Here is a 25,945-nt window from a genome sequence, read left to right as displayed (position 1 = left end):
AACTTATCAATTTTGTAATTAAATTGAAGTAATTTAAAACATAATAAATTGACAAAACTTTCATTGTCAATTGTTTTCACCATTCAATACATTGCTGTTGGAATTTCATGACAAGGCCTTACTACCCCCACTTACCTAATTAAACCTATGGAAACGTTATTTATAATATGTAAAATAACATTTTTCAAAGCCCTTTCCAAACTCTGAATTATCCATATTCCATACAGTATCAAAATAAAAGTGTGGGTTTGTCCTAACATACATTACACACATTTATTAGTTTAAATTTAAAATACTACCATTCTATTAATTATCTATATTGGTAATAAGAATGTTAAAATTAACATTTATAAACAATTTAAAAGTACGGTAGGTAATGATTTGAAAACCTGTTTTTGAACTGTACCTTTAAAAGATTATAATATGTATACATAACTAAAAATAAATATATTTAGAATAACCTATTTTTAACATAAAATCGCAGCTGAATTATTAAATAACACCGACCATAAATTTTAATGATACTAACTTTGCAACAAACTAAACAGATGTAAAATCAATTGAAGTAGTCTGGATACCCAAAAAACTAGTGCAAAGCAAATTAATAGATAACATTTGTTATTATTGTCCATAATTTGAACTTAAAACACTAAGAATGCTTTTCAAAACTGTAACATTTTAAAACAATGTGCCCTATACAACTTGCTTGCTTTTGGAACTTCCAAAATTGTTCATATTCCAAGGCATGTTTTTTGACTGCGACCAGGAATCACGATCATCAAAATGTTGAGTCTGGTATCCAGGGGGGAAAGAAGTTTCCGAACTTCTGGTGTAATCACCTTGGTAGTTGTTTGCCCCATTATAGAAGGAGTAATGCTGTGCATAAATGTTTTCATAGTTGCATGAGTAACAGTCACCTGCAAAAAAAACATAGTTTGGACTTTTAATTAAAAACTTACATAACTTAAATATGAAAATTTAATAAGATAAAGAACATTTATTCAACTTTTAAAAAACCTTACCTTCAGAGCTTCTTAAAACCGGTGATGTAAGAGTGCTGTCATTGTATTTGGGTAACATTGCTGCCTGTAAAATTTCACGCGACCATTAGGTTTTTTAACTTACTATGTGTCACCAATATATTTAATTAATTACTAGCTAATTCCTGGCAGGCGTTGCAATGCCTCAATCAATATATGATTTTTTTGTAATTTGTTTGAAGTACACATAAACCAATCATCTCTCTATCTCTTATCCTCCATATCTCTATATCTCTATCTCTCTCTATATACCTCTCTATATCTATATATATCCCTATCTCTCTCATCCATATACCTATATATGTCGCTATAGCAAAGAAAATATAAAAAAATTATATGTTTTACCTATCTATATTTTACCTGTATTGCTGTGACACTGGTGTATAATAACACGCGCATATTATAATGCAACATTGTGTCAAAAATTACAAAGCAATTGGTGAAGAACTTTCAGAGATTTAAAATTTTGCATGAACGTTTACATATTTATTTTAATAGATTTTCTATTGTCTGGTTAGCCAATTAATTAACTTAAATTTTGTTAAATGCAGAAAACTTTACTAAAACATAAAGTCTGGAGGAGTGTGAGGGGAGTTAATTGCCCTTTACCTCTCCCATTCTGTGGATGTTGGTGCCAAAGTGGTTGAACGGTCTATCATTTATTTAATAAATCTTAAAGCTTAAAAACTCACAGCCACAATTGAAGCAGCCTTTATGGTTTACCAGGAGCGCGTACCCACCCACCCCCTCCATTCGCTGTTTATGTTTAAAACTGTGGAGTGTGGCTGTCATGCAATTTTATGTTTATTGTTCAAGTGCCAAAATATATAAATTTTATATCATGTAATAAACCAGATATGTCTCTCGCATCTGCACAACCTATCGCAAATTTGGTAACGCATTTTCTGTCCATACCTGTACACTTGCTGAACGGTTGAACGTTTTGTCTTGCAGTGACTTTTGAGGTGGTTTAGCCCAAGTGACTTCGATGATGGAACCATCAAGCTGTTTGTCTGTAAGCATTCAAACAAGGTAGTACACTAGTATGTAGGTCATTTAAATAAGCAGCTTACTATTGCATTGTAGAGTGAGTTGTATCTACCATAATTGGCCGCTACTAATGCACTTCTAATGTAGCACAGAAATTAATTTTTTTTTCTCAAAGAGAAACAACTTAAGTAAGTGATACCAAGTATCAAAGTTTAGGCATTGTTCTCATTCACTTTCTATTATTTTGTACAAAATAAATCTAAAATATGCTACACGGAATAAAAATACTTTTATATATATATAAATAAATAAATATATATATATATAATTTTGTTTGTCCCTTATGTGTTCCTAAACCATTCATCCAATTACAATGAAACTTTGCACACTTGACCTTCGAATCACGAGGAAGATTACTGTCTAGGTGAGATAACGTCCAATAAGGTGGCACGCGAGTCGTATCGGATAATTACCAGTAAATATTTTATTACAGATACTCTATTTTAAGGTCTGGATAATCATGGTGGCGCGCATGACCTCTTCACCATACACGGTCTGTAGGCGTTCATGTATGATGGACAACCTAGTTACTCGAATAACCTCGAGCACACCGTTCTGCTGCTACTCTCTCTTCTTTGAGCTCTGTGCATGCGTCATTCCTCCTCTACTTCTGTCATTCAACCAGCAATGGATGTGGATTCTTATGGAAAATGTTTGTTTCACGTAGTGTACCATTTGCTCTTCCAGAAAAAAAATTTATGAAACTTACTTTTGGAACGTCTCTCGCATATGAAATTATAAAATAAAATATTCGAGTAAATTATACACATATAAAGTAGATCTGTGCTATTAACCAATAATTTCAGCAGCAAGAAATTAAGTGACTACAAAAGAAGAATATAATATAAAAAGTTAAAGGATTATATCTACAAAAACGTAAATCTGACAAAAATATTTCGTGCATACAAACACATATATAAGAAAACAATGCCAACAGTTTTTTTAAATAAAATTATTTACTCAAAGATATAAGCATAATTAAAAAATAAAAACAAAGATTTTCGAAAGGACATAAGTACAAAATTCGAAATATCATCAAAAGATACCAAGTGATGCAAAATTACATTTCCATATAGGAAAACATTTTCGCCATTTTTCGTGTAGAACTAATATTTATGAGATATAAGCCTTTTTTTAGTAATTATAATCATAGTTATTTGTAAGGTGCTTAATGATTAAAACAACAAACACTTTAATTTAATGATTAAGGCGTGTTCCACTTACGTAGCTGTATTTCAAATGTTACTCTAATGTTACACTTCCATTTTCTATTTAATAGTGCACGTCCAATATTTGTGGTTCATAAAACGCTTGTCTCCAAGGTCTATGGCGTTACAGAGTCAGTGAGTGATGAACGTAACTATATATAGGCTAATTTATATATAATATATATATATATATATATATATATATATATATAATATATATGAAGTTAATTTTCGAATGGAAAAAAAATTGCTTGTCTGTAAAGTCGGTTTACGGACGATAGTTTAACGTGACAACGTCATAACAAAACATTGATGTAATGATTGCATACTTTATGAATAAAATTGAATCATTTTTATTTTAATAATAAAAGAATAAATACTTGAAATTATACTAGTAATCAAATTTTTAAATTGCAAGAATAATTAACCTTTATTGCCGAAATTGTTGTAATAAGCAATGAAAACCACATTAACTTTTCACTTCACTTTATAAACAGTCGAGTGGAAGAGAGATAGATGCGGCGCAAGCGTACAATGAGCGTAACGGGACACAGCTTAACGGAACAATGTGCGTAACGTGACATTTTTTCGTGCGTGTAGCCGGCGTTCATCGATTTATTAGACGTTGTCACGTCAAAAACAATTGGCATATTCACTCAAATTCATTTTTCAAATACAATTTTTTTTTGTAGCTATAACTACATTAATTTCACGGAGGCAGCTGCTCGAAAGGCTGTTTGCTGTTCAACAGTCAACACTGAGACTACTGTCACGTATTGCGGTACTTACTATTCCAAAACCGAAGAGCTACTTCCGCCGCCTGGCGTGTCGTGAAGTGGACAAACGCAAAATCGTTTATCTTCTTCACTTTGATAATTTCATTGCCTACGACTGACGTCATAGCTTCAAATAGAGTGGTTTCGCTGGTGGAGAGCAGCAGGTTGCGTACGTACAAAATCTTTACCTGAAATAACAGAAAAAAATATGAAGAAATTTATTCCGAGGCGTGTTAATAAAATTGATTTCTTTCGGAAATTATGTATGATGGGATCTCCCACAGAAAGTATGTTTTAGAGAATGAAATGAGATAGTGTAGAAAGTGAATATTTTCACAGATTGTGCACTTCTTGCATTAACCCTTGCATTGACCCAACACTGAGACAATATGTGTAAAAGTGCATTGAAAACATTTTATTTGGTTTGTTGAGTATGACATTTTTTTTCTGCTAGCTTAAAAAGGCACGAGAATTTATTTAACGTTTATTTTTTTTTTGATATTTTTTTTTCATAGCTATTAACTTGTAAACTGCGATAAACGTTTTGAGATTCAAATACACTAATTATAGTTCAACTTAAAATAGTTTGCAAAACAAAACACTAACATTTGTGTATGGTATAGTGCACTAGGTGCACTAGAGTGATTTTGCTTTAATTTGCTGATTAATTTTCTGCTTATAAAACCCTTCCCAAATGTCAACTTAGATTGTACTTTACATTTTATACAAGTTATTAGAAAAATCAAGTGTTTTGAAAGTTAAATCACATCCATCAGGATTGCCAAATAAAATTTCTTACATACAGTAGTAATGAACATGAAATGTAAAATATACGTTATTTAAGCGAAAATATTCTTATTAAAGAGTCTCTCCAGTAAAATATATAGTTTTATGCAATTTGATCTGATGTGTTGTTGGTTGCATGGATCACTTTCAAACTTGCCGGTGTGCCACTCCGCGTCGTTGTGAAATTGTAGTTGTAATTGTAGTTGTAGTTGCAGGTGTATGGGTAAACGCCAAGGAGACAATAAGGACTACATAATTTAAATCCATTTCTTACCCGGGATTCGAACCCAGAGTCCCCGCACCGTATCCCGGTGGGTTTCCGACTAGGCTACGGAGGCCGAATGCTATGAAACCAACTATGAAGTTAGTAAGAGATTATGTATAATACCCTGTGTAATGCTCGTCTTCTTAGGTGTTATAAAACTTGAGATTACTTTTTACCGTGACTATTTTAGTTTACCAAATATATTTAATTTGGCAAACCAAAACATTTGGTATGTACTCTGTTTACCAAAATTGACTATATACATGTTTATGTTGCTACACGTGGTACCGTCATCTTTGTGTAAAATTTTCATTAATCGACTTTCGTTCCATTTTCACGAAATAACTCCTACAAAATGCCGTATACCGAGAGCTAAGATGTTTAAACATCAAAAATTAAGGAAATATTATGGGGGGGGGATTAAAAAAGTAAAACCATTACCATTATTTATTTTTATTGTTTGTTAATAAGCTTCACTATCCACTCAAGAGTTTAAGTAAGTCTTACTAAGCTAAATTATAAAAAAACTTAAAAATATTAAGCGAAGCATAAAAAGTCTAATATGCAACTGCATTGTTTGTTATTCAAAACCTTAAAATGTGCAATCGTTCCCACCAACGAATGGAAATAATTTGAACGCAATCAGCTAATGGTTCTACCACTAAACCTCCCTTCCGCAATAAAAAAAATGAAATTCTGCTTACGCTCCTGACAGTTACGACCATGGAAACGTTTTATATTTATTTATTTTTAATTTGAAATATGAAAAATTCTACATTAAGTGATGGTAGAGGGGCCTGACAGAGAGGTTTGCCCCCGGACCCTCAGTTTCTTTCGACGGCCCTGAGTAAGGGCAAGCAAGGAAGGGGAATGTTATCTTCATGAACCACCTATGAATAGAGACCGGAAAAATTCGCGAATTCATTTCGCGATAGGCTACCTCACTGCTGCCTCTGCTATTGGCTCACAACTCACCTGGATGACTCTGGGCCAATGAGAAACATCCAACCAAAGCTTTATCGAATCACGGGCTGCTACGCTGGGACGTCTCACAAGACAGCAGCCAATGAGTGGGTGGCATTTGACCGAGTGTACGTAGAACTCTGGAGTTCATCCTACAGGTCATTGAACCCGCGAATTTTTCCGGTCCCTACCTACCTTGAATATATATACTGTATAGAAGTCGCGAGTGGATAGGATTTACTCTACGTTTTTCAGAAGCGTATGATGAGCAGCTTGGGAACTTCACCGCTGCAGTGCGCTGCCGTAACGCCCTGTATCGTCTTAGGTTGTTATTTACACGTTAGAGCGCAGCACTGTCGCCCGCTGTCATTCCCCGCACCCCCCCACCTATCATTCACTGCAGCTCAAGGTCGTTCAACGGGAGGGGGAAGGGGTGTTTGAAGAGTTCGACATTTGTCCGCTAGGGACCACCACAAGTCGATGCCCTAGAGATGGTGGCAATTGCGGCGGTGAATTAACCAACTACCTCAAACCGTATTAGAAATTTTAACCTGGGCTGGCGACTTCTATACAGTATATATATTCAAAGCTACCTATGAACACGTCTCGAACGCGGCGATGCGGTCGGGTGCAACCGCGACAGGCCTCACCTCTCTCATGACGTGGTCCGGAACCTCCGGGAGCGGGATGGCCCAGTCCACTATCATCTGCTTGCCCGGCTCCATGCAGATGAGCTTGAGCTTCCTGCGCGCGATCGCCGCGTCGGTGTGGGTCGCGAACTCCAGGAACACGAAGCCCCTGTTCAAGGGCTTCTTCACCACGGACTGGTACACGATCACGTCAACCACCCCTTCCACCTCCCCTCGGAAGAAGTCCGCCAGCTGGGCCTTGGACATCTCCTTGGGCAGGTTGCCCACGTACACGCGGCGGTTGTCGATGGACCTGATGACGCCGATGAACCTGCCCGGCCTCACCTCGTGGTTGTCGAGCAGCGCTATGGCGGCGCGCGCCTCCTCGGGCCGGGAGAACTGGACGAAGCCGAACCCGCGGTTCGACCCGGAGAAGTCCACCATCAGCCGCATCTGGTACACCGTGCCCGCGCGGCTGAACAGCGGGAACAGCTCGTCCTCGAACAAGTACCGCGGCAGCTTGGCCACGAACACCTCGCAGCCCCTCGGGGGGGGACCCGCCGTCCAGGTGCTGGGCGGGCCGAAGATGCGCTGGCCATTCTTCTGCTGGAAGGCGTAGCCCGTCCGCCTCATCAGCTCCAGCAGCGTGCTGCTCGCGTGGCCCTCTGGGGGAACGAGCGCATTCTGTCAAGCACTCATGGATAGAGACCCGGAAAATTTGCGGGTTCAATTCCCTCCAGGATAGACTCCAATATACCCTACACACTCGGGCAAATGCCAACTGTTCGTTGGCTGCTGACTTGTGAGTCGTCTCGACTGGGTGGCCTGTGATTCGACACTTCTATGAGTGAGGGTCTCTAATTGACCCTCAGTCCTCCAAGATTAACAGTGGACCAATGACAGAAGCAGCACTAAGGTATAGTTGTTTGAATTTTGGCATAACACGAAATGAACCCGCGAATTTTCCGGGTCTCTACTCATAGATAGGGGCATGCAAATTTCGCGAAAAGATTCCGAGACCAGCTGAAAGTTTTAAAACACTTGTAGCATCGTCTGTGTTTCTTAATTGCGTAGAGACCTGCAAAAATTCACGGATTCGTTCGGTGATGGGCTAGAATCCCAAAACACATATACCTCTTTAGATGATTTTGCTATTGGCTTACTGTTCATCTGGACGAATCTCAAACCGGTTATAAAACCCTCAACCGAAGAAGGATCGAATCGCAGACAAACCAGCTGAGACGACTTACAAGTCGGCAGGCAATGAACTTGCGTTATTTGCCCGAGTGTACAGGGGTATGTGCAGTCTATCCTGAAGGCCTTCGAAACCGCGAATTTTGCATGTCTATTAATTGGGGGAGTTTCTTACAGGTCAATGTAGATTTTTACAACACCAATCACCGTGAGTCAGTGCGAAAGCAAACAAGTCCTGATTGGCCCGGTCAAATAAGGCATTGACTTGTCTCGCAGACGGCCGCCAATCACAAGGAAGAAACCACTGGTACGGGTATACTTTGTTGCAGTGTAATAGGCGCTCAGATTTATTCGCGAAAAATGCCTGCCCCTACTCATAGACATACTTTCAATAAGACACATGCATTACAATAGTGAAACAAGTGTCTAGCAGACTGTTTAATCTTCGATATCGAGTTTGTTCATTTCTGAAAGCTGATTGGACTTGACGTCACTCCGGCCTGCCGTGACGCTATACGGCCGACTTTAATCTTTTTGGGGCCGTCAGGGCGTGACTGGCCGTTGTTATTTGACGTCACAGATGACGTACGCCAAATTATACATCTACCCACAATAAACTTAAACAGGCACACTGAAAATATATTCTATGAAATACAAACATCTAAATAAACGAAATAGCTTGTAGTTTTAATCCTAGCTCACTCACAAACTTTCATTGGCTGAAAATGTTCTTGTGAACAAAAAAAAACATTTGCTGTCAAGTACATGTTCACTATTTGTTTTTATTGCATTATATTAAACTTGGGTGGAATTACATATTTAAGTAATTTTACTGAAGTGTAAAATGTGCTGCGAATGAAAACGGAATAACAAAAAAATGAGCAAGTATTTAATGAGCACTCAAAAACGTACGTAACCAATATAAAAAATTTTTTTTACAGACTCGTGATATTGAATCATTGAGTTAGGAACTGCCAGGAGACTGCATGCCGTGACCTATTTGAAGTGACTTTTTAACCTCGACATCACCATATTGTTCTGCTCAAAACAAAGCGGAGATGGTGTTTGACCACATCTGATGTTGGTTAGAAAGTATGAACTGGAATATCCGTCGTTAAAAAAAGTCGCTTCAATTAACAAATATTAATTAAAAATTATTTTGGACGTCTAACAATGACAAGGAAAAAAAACTGTTTATATCGTATAGCACGAGATCTTTGCGAACGTTTACATAGTTAATTTTTAGTGTTGTTTTATTGTTTTTACTGTAGGCGATATTTATTTTATTTGCCGAGCGACGAAGCAAATGATATAAATACTACTACCACCCTGCCACCTATACTAGGTCTTGGAACTAGGTCCACCGTCCAAGCACCGGCATCCATTGCAGCACGCAAGTACTTTGGCACCACGTAAAGGTAGCGTCCGCCGGCACCGTGGACCCAGAAGACGCGCGTTTACTGCCTTTAACGGCTGTAAAGACTAGGCTACGTTTCCTTGAACTGAATGTCCGTCGGAAGGGAATGTTCAGGGCAGCTGGGGTACCTGCCGCTGCGTTCGGCCTTCCTGGAACCCGCAAGCCGGAAGTTGCGGAGAGCTGCCGCTCTCACTTCAAACATGGCGCCGACGAGGGTCAAACCGCCAACTTTTGTCAACCTCCGAGGCTTACGCCACCTACTGGGACGGTCATCCTGTTGGTGGCCTTGAGAAGTAATAAAATATTACCTGCCGTCTGACTGTCACTCGCCGGACGTGAAAGTAAAAAAGGTCCATCGGAAATAACAACGCACTGCACGGGGGGGAAAAAAAAACACCTTTGTTGGCGTTAGGTACTACGCATCAGTCTTAACGTATATTCAGCTCCACTGCCATGGTCCAGGCATGTCGCTAATATACAAACAATAAATAAACAGGTATAAACAAAAACATTACACTTCTTTATCTGACAATTTTGTTGTGATGTTGAATATTACAATTTCTGGTGTTTCCCAAAAATGACTAGTGTGGTTGATAAGCTAATTTCACGCGACACCTTGCAGAGACTAAGTTCAAGCCTTTTTAGAAATAATATCCAAGCTAAGTGATCATCTATAGAATTGTCATAATATTAATTTAGAGACGATTTTAAATATTATATTAAGACTAAGCGACGTATTAAGATAATGTTGAGAGTAGTTATCGAAAATAAGGTGAATAGTAACTAAAAAAATTTAGGTTAGCTACATAAATAGTTAGTACGTAAAATATTCGCTAAAATATTTATACTCGGGAAAAAAATATTTTGTTTCCACTTAACGCAATTAATTTTAGTTTTACATCGTGTTTCACAAAACTGCTATACTTAAAAGATTTTTCACCCCAAATTTATATCCATTGTTTAAGTAAGTACGCTGCAGAGTGATCATCATGCTAATTGGCTGATTGAGTAATTTTAAAAATGTTTAGTTTGAGAATTAATATTTTTAAAAAATAATTCAAAAATGTATGCTTATTTGGAAAGGATTACTCGAAAAAAAAAAATAACGAACACAAGGGTATTAATCCAGAGGGGCTGATACGGACGCAGCCCAACTCCGATTTTGAATTCTTCCAATGACGTTATTATAACATTCTCTACATTTTTTTTTGCTTTCAGGCTATTAATAAAATGTAAATTTAACTTGTGTTTGTTTACAAATACTACTCTGATAGACAAGCACTTTCTAAAAGAAAAAAATATCAAATGTGAAGATGACGTATTTCAATGTGCTGATAACGAACCAACAACACTTGCCGCATTGAGGTTTGGAATTGTATCATCTCAAAGACGTGCTCACCGCGTGTTCCGTAACACAATAGTTCTGACAGTCTTATTGTCAGACGAGCTGTTCAGTTTTAAGCCCCTTTTATTGACAGCTGTGGTGGTGTTATTTCCAATGCAGTTATACCAACCACTGCTGCTTCTTAAATTCTGTTGCGCGCCCCCCCCCCCCCCTTCCCTTCATTTAGAGGCAGTGTTCCAGATAAAGGACGTCGATTTTTATCTCGTAAACAAAACATTCAACAGAAAATGTAATGATTTTGCACCGACTTACTTCTCTGCACATGCCCACACCGAACGTCAAGGAGGTTGTAAGCAGTGTGAGACTATGCCAGGGACCTTAGAGGGAGGGATTGGGTTGGTACCCCTGAGCGCGCATTAGGAAACGGTAAACGCTGGGTATCGTAACTACCAACGTTCCAGTTTAACAAACGCGCTCCTCCTCGAATAGCAAGTATAATTTTTTTCTCAATAAAACGCAGCGTTTGAGGAAACACGAACTCGTGGAAAGTGGTTCTAGGGCTACATATCTAGCACGCGCATTTTGTATCAACAGGATGTCTTCAATTATCTGCCTTCAATATAATTTACTCACAAAGTATTTACATCACAGGATCATTGCTTATATTTAACATGAAAAACTAAGGAATTTATGTACTATGTGTAAAATGTTTTAGGTTAGAAAGCTAAAAATGTTCACGGATAGTATCCATATTTAATTTTTGGAAAAAAAAAATGCGCGTTACCAAAAGGTTACTGGAAATTTAAGTTTCGTGCCTTCCAGTTACCATCACGGTTTATTTCGTGACTTTTACGTGACCAGTCCTTATGTTTAGTTAATTTTTAAAACTTTTCGTCACTTTCGTGACCCTTATACACTGTGGACTCAATAGTGTCATCATTAAATTGTATAGGTCTTTAATCTGGCATGTTCGGGACCACGATCATTAAGATTATCTAAAGCCAGTATAGTTTAACGGCAACGCCAAAGAAAACTTTATACGGTTTTAAGTGATATTTAAAACAAGTTGTATAATAAGCTCCTCCATGGCAAGGAATATAACATTAAGAGCTAACTACTAAAATCACACGTTCTTTGAATGGTTCTTGCAATGAGAAATATTGATTTTGGGATTTTTTTTTTCATCTGGACCTACACCATTACTGGTTACACGGGAACAGACCTCAGTTCCCGAAACACCGCAACTGTTCTGTCTTAGGAAGCCTACTACTGTGTTCGTGTGAGATGTCCTTGTATTGTCCAGATTATCTGTGCGGTACCATCGTTAGGTTCGTCGTTATTTGTCTCTATTTACTGCTCTTGTTGCTACTGTCTCGTCGTTGTCAGCCTCTGAGTCGGTCCGTGCTGTCATACTTTTCTGACTTATTCCGTCCACGGAATTTTCTGTTGTGTTAGCATATTGATAATTTTTTTCCCCGTTATTGATGTTTCTTATGACAAACGGTGTATGTAACCAGCAGTGGCGTATGTAAAATAAAACAAACCACAGGCAGCGCAGTGGTGCGAGCTGGAGGTAAAGGGTAAAAAAAATGGCCGTATTCTCCTCCCCCTCACCCAGGGATCGATCAGTGCCGGATTGAATAATGTGCCGACTGTAATATGTACCTACTTGGTCAGCAACGGACGCTTCCAAGTGTTGTGGGTTTGCCGCCCAGAGGATAGACAACTCAAAACACACACATGCAAAGCGGGCTTGCCTATACGGGCGTTAGTTCAGTGCTAGCTTTGCTTTATCAGTTGACCTTCGACGTTAGATCTGGTTGTTTCGAATAGCAGTATAGTTGGAAAAATAACTATGTAGTGGTTGGTGGCAAATAAATTTGTTTCGACCCTTTCAGTTAGTATTGTCCACGGGAAGTAGGCCATTTATATTTTAATGACAAGTGGATTTTATACAAACTTTAAATTTGTGGGTGTACATTCTGGGAAACATAATCTTTTATAACATTTATGGCTATGTCCATTAATGTATTAATATTATTTTATATAATATAATATTTATAAAGTTTTGTTATTGTAATTTTAAATTCTGATTTCTATAATATGAAAAAAGTAGTTTAGTTCAAATAAAAAGTACTACAATTTTACGTTATGAATTAGAAAAATGTAATTGAAATTGTTAAAATACTGTCAAGTTGGAATCTAATTCCTTTTTCTGTGTAAACAAGAATGAAAATTTCGGATTACTCAATTTCCTTTTTTTAGCTGCAAAGGGAGAGTTAAAATAGTTTTTCAATTACTTGTTTGTGTAAAGAGAAATGGATTCACATATAAATTCGTGCAGCATTTTTTTCCTGATAAAAGTCAGGGAAACTGAGATGAGGGGGCTGGTAGACATTTCAGCGTTTAGTTTTCTAGGAGATAATCTTTTAGGCTGGTAAATGGAATATCAGCCATTAATGCAAGAAAGTCAAGTGTATTTGTGCGAAACAAATATGTAAAATGCGAATCCTTCTCGAATTCACATGTATTCACCTGTTTTCAATCTGAGATCCTAGAGAGAAAATTTCTCAAGTGTTAGAAAAACTGCTGGGGCCTCGTGAACTGGCATTCGGAAATATATTTAGTTCGCGAAGCCAGACGCGTCAGCGTTCACCCAAATGACAAAAATACCCATTCTATGACTGAAAAATATGATTCAACAAGACTTTATCATGTGTGATATTATCGACCAAGGTGCTGCAGTGGCAAAACTCTGGAGTCCTGGTCGACCCATTCGTGTTTCGATTTTTCATAGTTTCTTGGCACCACTCCAGGCAAATAAATGCTGGGCTGGTTTATTTCTAAATGCGAAGATCTATTCCTTCCCCAAATGTTCTGATTGGTGAGTTGCATCTCTAATGACCTCGTTGTTGAAGCGACGTGGAAAAAAAGAAGCGTAATCTCATTTTTACTGCAAAATAAAACAGCTATTTCTTGTGAAAAGGTTATCCCGCGACATTGGTACATAGTTTTCGATTTCTTATCAAGAAACCCTTCAAATATTTTACTGCCTCGTGTAATGGCAAGATTTCTTAAGCATTTGATCGTTAGCATTCATAAAACTAGCCTGAGTATAAATCGTCAGGAAAATATCTATATTTCTTAAGATAAATAAACAAAACATTAGTTTCTCTTAAAAACTTTTAAATTTTTCCGGGAAGGGCTTTACAACCCCCCCCCCCCCCCCCAACCTTCATCTTTTCTCTGGGGATCATTCCACAGCCCCAGGCCCTCCAATATGGCCCTTCTCCAAAATACAAGGTCTCAGAGTGTCCCGCGAATTGTACATAGGGCCGGCGCTGACCGACCGAGAGTTTTGACGCCGCATGGAATTGCAGCCGAGCAAAAACTTGTTGTTGATTATTTTGGTCACAGTGAGAGAAAAAAAAAAAAAAGAACTACCACATTCCACCCGTCGGTGTTATGTCACCTCCGTCGCGTCGTCTCCCCGGGTCTTGCCCCCCGCAGTCCGCCCCTCGCCGGCGCTCCCACGGCGCCCTTCCCGCCCTGCGTGTTGCCATGCTGCGAGGGCAGAGCTACCGTGGGACCCTTCAACCCTTCAGTGCTGGCTGGGTCCGCGCCTGTCTGGCGCCGCGACCACAGCAGTCCGGCTGGACATTGCGACCACGGGAAGCCTTCATTTCACAGACGAGAGATCCACGCCCGAAGTTCCCCGATTTTAATGTAGCTATCCGAACCAGATCAACCGTCCATAATGTTTTAATGAATTTACAATGTAGCTAACCTAACCTAATTTACCATTGGTATCCTTTCATCAACACCGCCATATTTATTTACAATTAACAAAAAAAAAAAACAGAAGATGCACGATCGGTGGTTTGGCTCTCTCGTCAGTGAAAAGATGGCTTCCCTTGCGACCACAGCCAGCTCATTTTAAGACGATAAACTCAATAATAAAAATGAAGGCTTATCTAACTGATTAAGGGATTTTTTAAAGTTTATTACACTGTTGCGACTTATGTTTGTGCATGTACTTTTTCCTTTAAATATTAATTGTTGTCTTTTACATTTATAGATTTTTCTTAAACAATGTTATACTTTATCACGTATTTAAATTAAATGCCCTTTTCCAACTTCTAACTTTACAAAAACCCAATGTAATTTTTTCTTAAGCTATATTTATTTTTTAATTGTTACCAATTTTCAAAACGTTTACATTAGTCAAAATACCGCACGTAGATTAGATGCACTCACACACGCTTGCTTTTGTGAGTGCTAAATTTCCTGTTTAATTTAGTGAATGATTGTCAAAAATGTAGAAAACAAAAGGAAAATAAATTAATGAAGAACACTCAACCACACAGAACAAAGATGTTGGGAACGGCATCGACCATGGTCTATCGCTTTGGTGGCAGACTCTTTATGAGGGCCAGATATTAATTTTGAAACTGAACCAAGGGCCAGACACGTATTATTAATATTGCCTTTTTACGCCTTTTTTTAAATTTTTATGTGTTCGATGAACGCCGGCTGCACGCACAAAAAAGGATGACTCATTGTCCCGTTACGCTCATTGTACGCTTGCGCAGCATCTCTCTCTCTCTCTTCCACTCGATTGGAACAACCATCGATTTGACTTTTTCGAGGCACATTAAACTTGAAACACTCCCATTCGTTTCCTACTTTTCCTATCATCGTCCTATCCTTAACTGAATAACACAGATTGGAATAAGTTAAATAGCAAAAATGTATAAAACTTATAGTTAAAATAATCTGTTTGTTAAAGTAATAAACAAATTTGAATTAATGAGTGCAAATAAAAGTAGATTTATCAATTAAATTGTAGATTTCATTTCACTCCTTCTTTGTATCCATACAAAATAGTGATAATTCAATAAAAAATATTTAATTTTATTCATAAAAGTATGCAATCATTTCATCAATGTTTTGTTATGACGTTGTCACGTTAAAACTATCGTACGTAAACCGACTTTACAGACAACCAATTTTTTTTTAATTTTTTTTTTTCCCCGTTAACGCCGATCCATTGCGCTGTGACGTAGTCACCGCCACCGGCTGTAAAGAAGTTTCGCATGAAATAGAGAGCTTTGCCGGGTCTCTGGTCGGCACAGGCCGCCTCGCAACACGAGCGCGGTCCCTCTGCGCCCCCCGCCCGCCCAGGACAGCGAGGACTGCAAGCCAGGGGCGATAAGGGCGTGGCCTACCTCTTATCGGCCGGCAGGCGGTCTCTGTGGCGGCGCTGGCAGGCAGCAGCGCGCAGGGCGGCGGTCAGAGATAAGGGAGGTATGTGCCCGAGGCCTCAAAGGGAGGCGACTGCAAAGCAACTCTCCTCCCACCACCCCCACCCCCTTTATTTTTATACTTTCACCGTCGCGCCGCCTTTTCTCTCACGGTACCTAAGCATCAGGGCTTTAGATAATTTCAAATTACACTGTAAAAAAAAAGTGAGTACTCGCCAGGAATGTGTTAACATCTTATATACCTCGGTATCGAAGAAAATTCACGTGTTCTCGTGTTGCAATTAAAATTCGGAAACGACATTTAACATTAATATATATTAATTTTTAGGGAAAAAAAACTATATAAAATTCCCCCCCCCCTTTTTAAAAACTATCATTGCTTTTAACAAGATGGTACTACTGATTTGTTCAGGGCTCGCCGAACAACAGGAGTACCGAACGTATCGCTGAACCTGTGACATTTCCCCTTCCAACAGGAATTATCAACCCCTGCGTTTTTTTTTGAGGTTATACTTCTTTAGGCTCGTTGAGGGTGAAATTTTAGTAAGCATCAAAAAATGCAATGCAAATAGCGCGCAGTGCGCAACGGAAATTTAACTGGTTGAAAGTCCCAACGTTCTTGCCCGGACATTTATGCTCTTGCGTTGTCCTACATTTGTTAATGCTATTGGTAAACTGTTTACTGGATAACTTTCCAGCAGTATTTAACAGGTTATGGAAGGTCGCATCGTGCATGTATGACGAGAATATATAAACAATATAATCTGAATGACTGTACAGAATTCGATGAAGATGGTTTTGTTGACTATATGTTTTCATTATGGAGATCAGAATGTATGGAAATAGTCATAACAGTGTATAGTTTTGTAAAAAAAAAATCACAAACCGTTTTGTCATGAAATAAGGGCTGAAATCCAAATAAATAATAATTTGGCTGTAAAATAGAAATAGAAACAAAATAAATATTTCAATTTTTTAAAATCTAATTTTAACTTATTCAAACATTCTATCGTAAATGAACACGTAATAAAAAAAATTCCAGCCCATAGCCACTAAACTGCACAATTCCCAAAATATATTACTTAAGCACATAGTCAAATTTCGTAGAGTTGGTAGGTTGGTAAGGAAATTTTTTATGTGTATTTCCAACTGTCTACACTAGAACTGACAATTTGTTCGGTAGTACGTAACGGTCTCATAGTTTTACATAAAATTGTTGTAAATATCAGTCGTTTTGCACAGATCACGTAGGAATTGAAGAAAATGATTGGGAAAAGGGAAGCATGGCAAAGATAGTAGGAAGGAAAAAAAAAAGTTTATGTAATAAACTCACGTGTCTCCCCAGACAACTTCTTTGTCAACCAACCAAAGCCTGTCGCGTTTTTCGTGCTGTCGCGCCGCGACTCAAAACAAATCTGCCGACAGGAAGTGGACATCGTTCTTGACAGAGTTGGGACTTGCGTGCGCCCTTTGCTTCCCAACACCTGCGCGTGGTTCTGGGGGCAGCTGCCGTGGAGCGCTTCTTGCAGTGTTGCCAGACGTACACTCACGTACCCAAACACCATGTCCGTACCAGGTCATACTTGGCACATACTGGGGTGTTTTGCAGGTAAGCTACTAAAGAAAAAATTGGTTGACTGTAAAGTCGGTTTATGGACGATGGTTTAACGTGACGTCATAACAAAACATTGATGAAATGATTGCATACTTTATGAATAAAATTGAATCATTTTTATTTTAATAATAAAAGAATAAATACTTGAAATTATACTAGTAATCAGATTTTTAAAATGCAAGAATAAGTAACCTTTATTGCCGAAATTGTTGTTGTAATAAGCAATGAAAACCACATTAACTTTTCACTTCACTTTATAAACAGTCGAGTGGAAGAGAGATAGATGCGGCGCAAGCGTACAATGGGCGTAACGGGACAGCGTAACGGAACAATGTGCGTGACGGGACAGTGTAACGGAACAATGTGCGTAACGGGACACTGTTTCGTGTGTGCAGCCGGCGTTCATCGATTTATTAGACGTCACTTCAAAATATTAAATAATTGAATGTGTACCCCTACTTGCTCGAGTTACCTGTTCTTAAGTTTTACTAGTGCTGTGTTTTTAATTTTGTACTAGCTGAACCGTGAATATATAGTCAGTCAAAAATACACGATAGACAAGTGTAACGTGAGAAATTTAGTTAACTGAGCAGATTCTAATGTTATGACACTAAGGCGGTACTGTTTTGATTTAATAGCACCGAATTGGCGTTTACCCCGATTGTAGCGCGACGCAAACGAAAAATTTCAAAAAATTTAACATTTTTAAGCTACTTTTGTAGATCTGTTCAAATTAATTTTAAACATTTAATATAATTATAATTGATATGTAGTAACTATATTACCATAGGAATTAATTTCTTTTTCTGAACTTAAACATATACATTTCCTCACTGATTGACCTAATGATTTTTGTCAGGTGTGATATTTGAATTAGTGAAGAGACAATTTTTTTTGTTTTCCTAGTTTTTTTTGTTGTGTATTCACCTAAATGATATCCAAACTGAAAAAAAATATATATATATAGTACCCGAAAGTACTCGTATGTAGAGGCGATTGTGCTCAAATAGTGTGTGCTATGGTTGGCAACGCTGGCTTCTTGACACCGCGCCACGTAGTCTGTAGTCGGCCAGGGTGTCCACAGTTAGTACTTTCCTACTAGATCTAGTACTGTTAGTGGTCCAGTACATTTACGCTCAGATCTAGTACTTTTTTTCTTTAATATAATAATATTACAGTAACTCCAATATGTTTTATTACTAAGCGTAATTATTTTTAAAAACTATGGAATGTATGTGTGTGTGGTTTGATATTTAAGTTAGAGCATTGTAATTTCATTATAACTTCCTAAATTGTTAAAACCGTAACAAATTATAATTCAGTACAGCACACTCCCGATTATCCGCGAAATTAAGTGGCAGGGCCACCGCGGATAGTGAAAATCGCGGATAATCCGCAAAAGAGCCGAAAATGGGAAACAAAAAAGGAAAAATTAATTTCAACTTAAAAATCTAAACATTTATGTACAGTAAAAGTTACAATTAACAGTAAAAAAAATTAAATGATGCTAAAAATGTAATATTTTACTGAATAATTAATATAAAATATATTTCAGTAATGTAAACATAAAAGTGCTCAACAATACGACTAGAAACAAAGTGCGACAGAGACAAAAATAGAAACGCATGCCAGCCTACTGCGTGAGTTCCGAGAAGGCCTGTGGCGTTTTACTGTATACTGCACACAATACACTCGTCAGTAGAGTTCAAATTTGCTCATTTGTAATAAAAATACAGATTTACATATGTTACGAATTTTTTTCGTAGCATGCGCGGATAATAGGGAGTTTACTGTAGCTACTTTTTTTTTTTAATCTAGTACTTTTTTTCTCGCTTAAGTTGGTACGAATTATTTTCTCCTTGTGGACACCATGTCGCCGGCGCGCTCCTTCCCAGACGAGCGTGAGTCACGTATCGCGCTACACGCCGACTCGCTGGTTCTGCTTCTTTCCCCCTTCCTCCTGTCAAACTGCGCAGTTACTAGATGTCCCGATTATGTTACAAAAAAAAGTGAGCGAGTCGTGTCTTAGGGCCGAATTCAGAGAGCTCTTTCGACGGTCATCCACACACCGAAAGGCTTTTCCATTGAAGCTGCTCGGCAGAGACGTTTTTCAGTGGTTGGTTGACTGCTGGATAAGGAGAGCCAACCACTTCTGAAGCTCATTCGAATGCCTGTTCAGTTGAAAAATCGGCGGAGCAGTTGATGGTTTTAATATATAATTCCCACATAAAAACATGTTCATGTATGTTTGTAATTGTTTAAAACATTTTTGTCATATGGCAGATATGTAAAATATGTTTTGGAATTAAATATGCGTTTTCAAAGAAATCGTTTCGCCCGCAAAGTGTGCATCAGACACGTGTTTTGTAGCGATGGCAGAAGATTTGGATGAATTTCCAAATCACATTGACGAGGTTTTTGAATTTTTTGATGATCTTAAAAATGAAAATCCAGTTCCGCGAAGGTATATAAGAAATTTAGCAGACTCGTTTGATTTTTGTCGGGATCAAGAGTTCGAAACACAATTTTTTTTTTCTCTGTAAGAAACTGCATCTGTTTTTTTTGTTTTGTTTTCGATTACGGTTTTGTGCTTTCTCACGAGATCAAAAATAATCGCTTTTCCATCTGGAGAAAACACTATAATTATAGGCAACGTATCCATCTTAAGAAAATTTCTCAACCTCGTGTAGGGTTACCAGACGTCCGGCAAAAGGAGGACATGTCCTCCTTTTTATGTATTTTTTTGCGTCCGGCCGGATTTTCCTTAATGCTCCAAAATTTCCGGCTTTTTTATAAAGTGAGATAATTCCTGCAGTTACACTCTGGGCAAAGCGCGCGCTGTCCGCAGAGTCATCCCACTAGTAAGTAGTTCTATGACAGCTTGACAGGTAGCAGCACATGCAAAAGCACGTGTTTTAATATGCTGTATATGCATAGTTTGTTTGATTCTTTATACTGAAACTGTATTAAATGCCAAAACATTGTAAAATATCGTACTCCATTGTAATTAATTCATGGCTTTTTAAGAAAATATATTGTCCTCATTTTTAGTGAAATGTCCTCCTTTTTTATTATCAGTGTCTGGTAACCCTAACCTCGTGTCCAATCCAAACAAAATATTATTTTCAGCGGGAGAGCAAACAAAAGACAATCGAAAAGAAATAGGGCGCTTTTCCACACACACTCCAAGTACTTGATCTAAGAAAATTTTTGTGCCATGTTGCCAGATCTTCACTGAAAGTGGATGGGAACAAGCTTTCAGCTGGCAGTCATTCGAAAGGCGTTTTTGAAGTATGAGAGGTGGAGAGTCTGCCAGATGAATGAGAGTTGGATGCGCTTTCGAAGGTCAACTCTGAATTCGGGCCTTAAGTGTGGTAACCAAGAGAATTATGCGACAGAAAATTTCAAAAAGCAGATCACATATTTTTAAAAATTAAATATCTAAATGTATACGTAACCAAGAAAAAGAAAGAAAAAAAAGGCGAATAATGTTTCTCACAACAGAGATATCACACCTGAGAAACAGGGTTGACGACATGGTCTCTCTGCATTATAATCCACGATCGGACGCGCAAAAAAAAAAAACTTAAGTGAGAGGATGAGCATTCAGCAAACTTCACAGAATTTAGATGTATATTTGGTTGGTAGGTTTCGACGAAAGACTATATAGCTATCGTTACCTTGGTGCTACTTTTGGGAAATATCCATCTAGTTCGTTTTCTGGTCCCTAAAATCCTAAAACGCTAAACCCCTAAAATCGTTAGCTCAAAAGTGTGTTTGTATGTATATAATATACACATACATATAATATACACATAGGGTAAAGGCGGGTAAGAGTACGTATCGGCTAAGAGTACGAAGTGTCAGTAGTTTTTCAGTAGTTGGCAACAGTGATCGTGAAGAGGCAACAAAAACCATATTATGTATCAGTTGTCTGTCATCTTCAAGCTTGTATACGAGATCTTCGTGTATTTCCTTCAACGTGGCAGGCAAAACTGTGTTTCCTTCATAAATATTATAATTTTCTGACACTATACTATAAGCATCAGCATAAGCTAGCAACATATAATCACTTTTTATGAAAATTATAAGTCCCGGTTTCTTGCACAAATTTCTTCCATACTGATTCATAAAATTTATATACGGAAAATTTAGGCAGAGTTCGTTTATGGGCAAAATCAGACCAAGGTGGAAAAAATAAGGAAGGTTTTTTTGAAGAAAAAATAATAATAATAATGACTATAACTCCCTTAAATTAAAAATATTGTATACTATAATTTCTCCTAAGAGTAGTTGCAACAGTTTTTGTCAAAATTTGTTTTGAAAAAATTAGCAACAGCTCGAGGTGGAAAAAAAAATAGGGGTTGAAGGACCAAAACATTCATAATTCCCTTACTAGACACCGGCTAAAATCCGTTCAGTTATTGAAAGCATATATATAGTTTAAAAAATTATTTTACAAAAATTTTTTTTTATATACAGCCAACCCTTACTGCAAGGGGTGACCAAACTGAAGTCCTTAAATAGACAATATCGAAACCGTTCAAAATGGTTGTAAATCTTCTAAATAATACCAAAATAATGTGTCATTTACTGAATCGATTTGTTAAATGCTTAGCTTATGGGAGTAAGAATTAATGTTATTTTAGTGGGAATTTTCACTACCAGGACAATATAAAGCTCATGATGATCGATACTTGTGAAATATTCTATAACATGTAGGGTGTTTTGTACATACAAAGTTCCAGGATGATCCAGAAGTTTCTAGAATTTTCCAAAAGAAATACGAAATTTTAAATGAGCCTGCGCCTATATTTTTAGTCGAAAGGAATTTATTACATTATTAGCTAAAAATGTACGGCACATTAGCCGCACACCTTGGTTTTCTGTTCCTCGAAGCCACTATAGTCATACTTCTGGATCTTCAATAGATCTTACAGCCACTGGCTAAAAACACCCAACGATATTGGGAGCACTCGCTGGGGACCAATAGCTGGCTTTGCAATCAGTGGTGGACACAGCATCGAGTTTTAGGAAAAGGGGTAGGGGGAAAATTATAAACGAAGGGTTTAGGGTGATATGGAATACCTTCCAGTTAAATAGGGAGTCCGATCGATGTTTTAAAAAGTAACAGCCCCTTGAAAGTTTTCTAACGCATTTCCGTCTTGAAAATTTACTATCAAAACTACAGTTTTTCAGAGTAGTAAATTTCTAGAAATTACATCCTAGTACATAGAAATAACAATAATTAACTCCAAGCAGAATACTTGAAAAAAGTTTATTTCAAACTGTTTGCTAATACAACGCACCCAACATTGTTTTTAAATAACAAATTTAAATTGTATATAAATAATATAATACATAGATTTCGGACATATTCATTAAAATTCTAAGAACATACAACCTCAAAAATTTGTGTTTTATATTTTTAGATTGGATATACTTAATTTATTTCTTTGTTTTTCAGTAATTATTTCAAATGTTAATTTTTTGACCCGGTAAAAAAGATCCCCCAGGAAAAAAAAAGGGATGAATAAACTCCACACAACATTTTGGTGAGGAAATATTTTATTGTTTTTTTTTCCTCCTTGAGATAAACTAATTTAAAAGGGTCTGTTCAGAATAGAAGAGAATTTATTTTATTCTGTACATAAATTGGGCTACTAGACACTAGATTATCAAACGCTACAGGTGGGGGGGGGGGGAGGAAGGGGATGTTGTTGGGAATGAAAACGGGAAAGGAAGGTGGAGAGAAGAACCACCACTGTTCGCTGCCCCATCTTATCTCCACGCAATAACTAAAGTTGCTGAAGGCACTAATCTCCTCAAACGTACCTTAAGGTCCGAGGTCGTATAAGTTAAGATAACGTCACTGCAGCACGTACAGTTTTTGACTTGAAAAAACGATATCGGCAACTTATGTACATGCTTCCGCGTCAAAATAATGCAGATTGTGGAGAAGGAAGAAACATCATATTAATTTGGTACATTACATGATTGAATAACGTGACACAGCCCGTAGGGAGGAGGATCGAATCACTCTCAACGCCGGCGCTTTATAACCCTAGCAGCTGTGACGTGAAATTTTTTGCAATTCAATTGTTGCCCTCTATATCAATATAAGTATTACAATAAAAGAGATAGTTCGTATGTCTGACGTTAACGCAACGCGGGAACGGAAAGGTCTAGAGACGTCACATTTGGTACATATTATATTCTCGAAATGGGTCCGTTTGCACCTCGAAACTATTTTTTTTTAATTTTATTTATTTAATGTTTTAGCTTTTTTTTATCACATTTTGTTCTTCAAAAATCTCTGCTTTGAACATCTACAAATGAAGATATTCGTGTCATTATCCAGATCTTGGTGGCGTGAGAAAATGAAGTCGGTTCAGTATTTCTATCCTGATTCCAGGGGTTTTGGTGAATTTTTTTACCTATTTTTTTTAACACTGTCGCCTTTTTTTTCTATATTAAAGCGCATCAGCAAATCTTACAATCAAAACGTCTAGAAACGTAGAAACAGTAATGATCAAAAAATATTTGGCCTAATAATATATTTCTGAATGAAAAGCTGATATGTCAAACACCGTTGAAGTACATTCGGTTTTATTTAGATAAATCCATTTTTTTTAGTTATTCTTCTTTAGGCGCATTATGTAAAAATGATCAGTGTGGATGTTTAGGATGCGCGCGCACCATGCAACGAATTTTTCACAGGAAGATAGCGGACCCACGTGTGTGAACATAAATATTCACTTTCATAAAAATTAGGGAACATAGCAAACGTATTGGTGTGCCAAATGAAACTTTATGATAGTGAAACTATCCTGGAATATATATGATAAACTAAAATAGTCATAGTAAAGAGTAATTTCAAAATTTAAACACTTTTAAGGATGTACTGTATTTGAATCATTATAATAAGCATTCTCGTTGTAAGCTTCGTAGTGTAGTGTTAATAGTAGCACCTTAGTAAGCTAAAGGACGTAGTTCGAATGTGCCTTGCGGCACATGTTTTTACCCCTTTTTTTTATTACAAATTACTGGATTATACTAATTGTGCTTTAAGCAAAATATGTATATGCAAACATTAACTTTGATTAGCCTACTGTATTGCTATAATATTATTAAATACATAGCTCAGTCCACTAGATTATTTCATATTATATATATATATATATCCTATATTTTTATTTGAAGTAATATTAAATTATTGACGTTTGTTAGGAAATGAATTTCCATGAATTCACATAGCAGGTAATAAAAAATAAAACTTTATAATAGTAAAACTATACTTTAATACTTAATAATTTAATCATCGAACATGTGCGGAAACTTTACAGTATTAACTTTTAATGAATTTTAACAATAAAATTCCTTGTCAAAAATCAGGTCCAAGCCGGGGTTTAATATTTTTTCAAACTTTTTCAGTTTTTTTTAAATTTTATAGTTTAACCTTTCGCTCTGTCCATCGAATGATTCTATAGTCGACATAGCTGCTCCGGTAGCGAATTCTAGCGGCGAATACGGAACTACGCGTGAGTCGCGTTCAGAAATGTAGTCATTAATGTTGAATACTGGTCCATATAATTAAATACCTATATTTAATGTGAATATTAGTTATATAAATTGTGTTTATAAACTTTTAAAAGTGTATTTTCAAGTGTATTATATATAAGTGAGTTCATGTTCCCGTGTGTATAATTTATTTACATTGTAAAGTATTAAATTTAGTAAATAATTATATTAATAAATATGAATATACATTCAGCATATTTATTGACTTTGTTACTAATGAGATTTTATCTCAATTATTTTATCTAATTAAATAATTAATTTTATACACATGTTTATATTAATACTGAATCTGTGTATTTATTTAATATTTGTTACAATAAGTTTCAAAATAGTTCACTGTCTTAAATAAAAAAGAAGTATAACTTTATTCACAGAAAATATACTAAAACACGTTTTCCCTTACTCGCGGATTTAAAAGGACTTAAACGCAAAAATAATATGAATAGGTTTGTCTTAGGATCTAGTGTCGCACTAAGGATTTTATTTTTTACTTCAGCTCTTAAATTGTTCTAATCGGGTACGCTTAAAAGGCCAAAAAAATGGGTAAACAATAAGGACACATTCCTAATGAGAAAATGGTCTCAAGTAGATATAATTAGCATATAAACTAATCACGAAAGCTAAAACCCACTCATTCGCTGATCAATTTCGGTATGTCTAAATACAAAAATATCTTAGTATGAGTATATAGGTGTATAGTAGGTCATAGTGCAGCACTAAGAAAGGATATTTTGGTTATACAAAGCTTATACAAATCTTATACAAAGTATCACTAATTCATGTGAATAACGTGTAAGCTCTGCTTAAAAAAT

At 36.9% G+C, this 25,945-nt stretch overlaps 1 protein-coding gene and 1 long non-coding RNA gene across 2 annotated transcripts; both read right to left on the bottom strand.

Annotated features, from left to right (window-relative positions):
* Positions 1-1,030: 1,030 nt before the first annotated feature.
* Positions 1,031-4,221, bottom strand: LOC134541966 (uncharacterized). Its single transcript, XR_010076708.1, has 3 exons — positions 4,088-4,221; positions 1,956-2,053; positions 1,031-1,086 (listed from the first exon to the last, which is right to left on the bottom strand). It is a non-coding gene; the product is annotated as an uncharacterized LOC134541966 (long non-coding RNA).
* A 2,460-nt stretch (positions 4,222-6,681) lies between these two features.
* On the bottom strand, positions 6,682-9,296 carry LOC134541858 (probable RNA-binding protein 46). Its single transcript, XM_063385557.1, has 2 exons — positions 9,287-9,296; positions 6,682-7,382 (listed from the first exon to the last, which is right to left on the bottom strand). Exons 1-2 carry the CDS (start codon positions 9,294-9,296, stop codon positions 6,682-6,684), a joined length of 711 nt encoding a protein of 236 aa, XP_063241627.1.
* Between the last annotated feature and the right edge of the window lie 16,649 nt (positions 9,297-25,945).

Source organism: Bacillus rossius, assembly GCF_032445375.1.
Source record: "Bacillus rossius redtenbacheri isolate Brsri chromosome 4 unlocalized genomic scaffold, Brsri_v3 Brsri_v3_scf4_2, whole genome shotgun sequence".
NCBI classification, from domain to species: domain Eukaryota; kingdom Metazoa; phylum Arthropoda; class Insecta; order Phasmatodea; family Bacillidae; genus Bacillus; species Bacillus rossius.
Note: the sequence above shows the minus strand (reverse complement) of the source record. Positions and strands in the feature narration are given on the sequence as shown.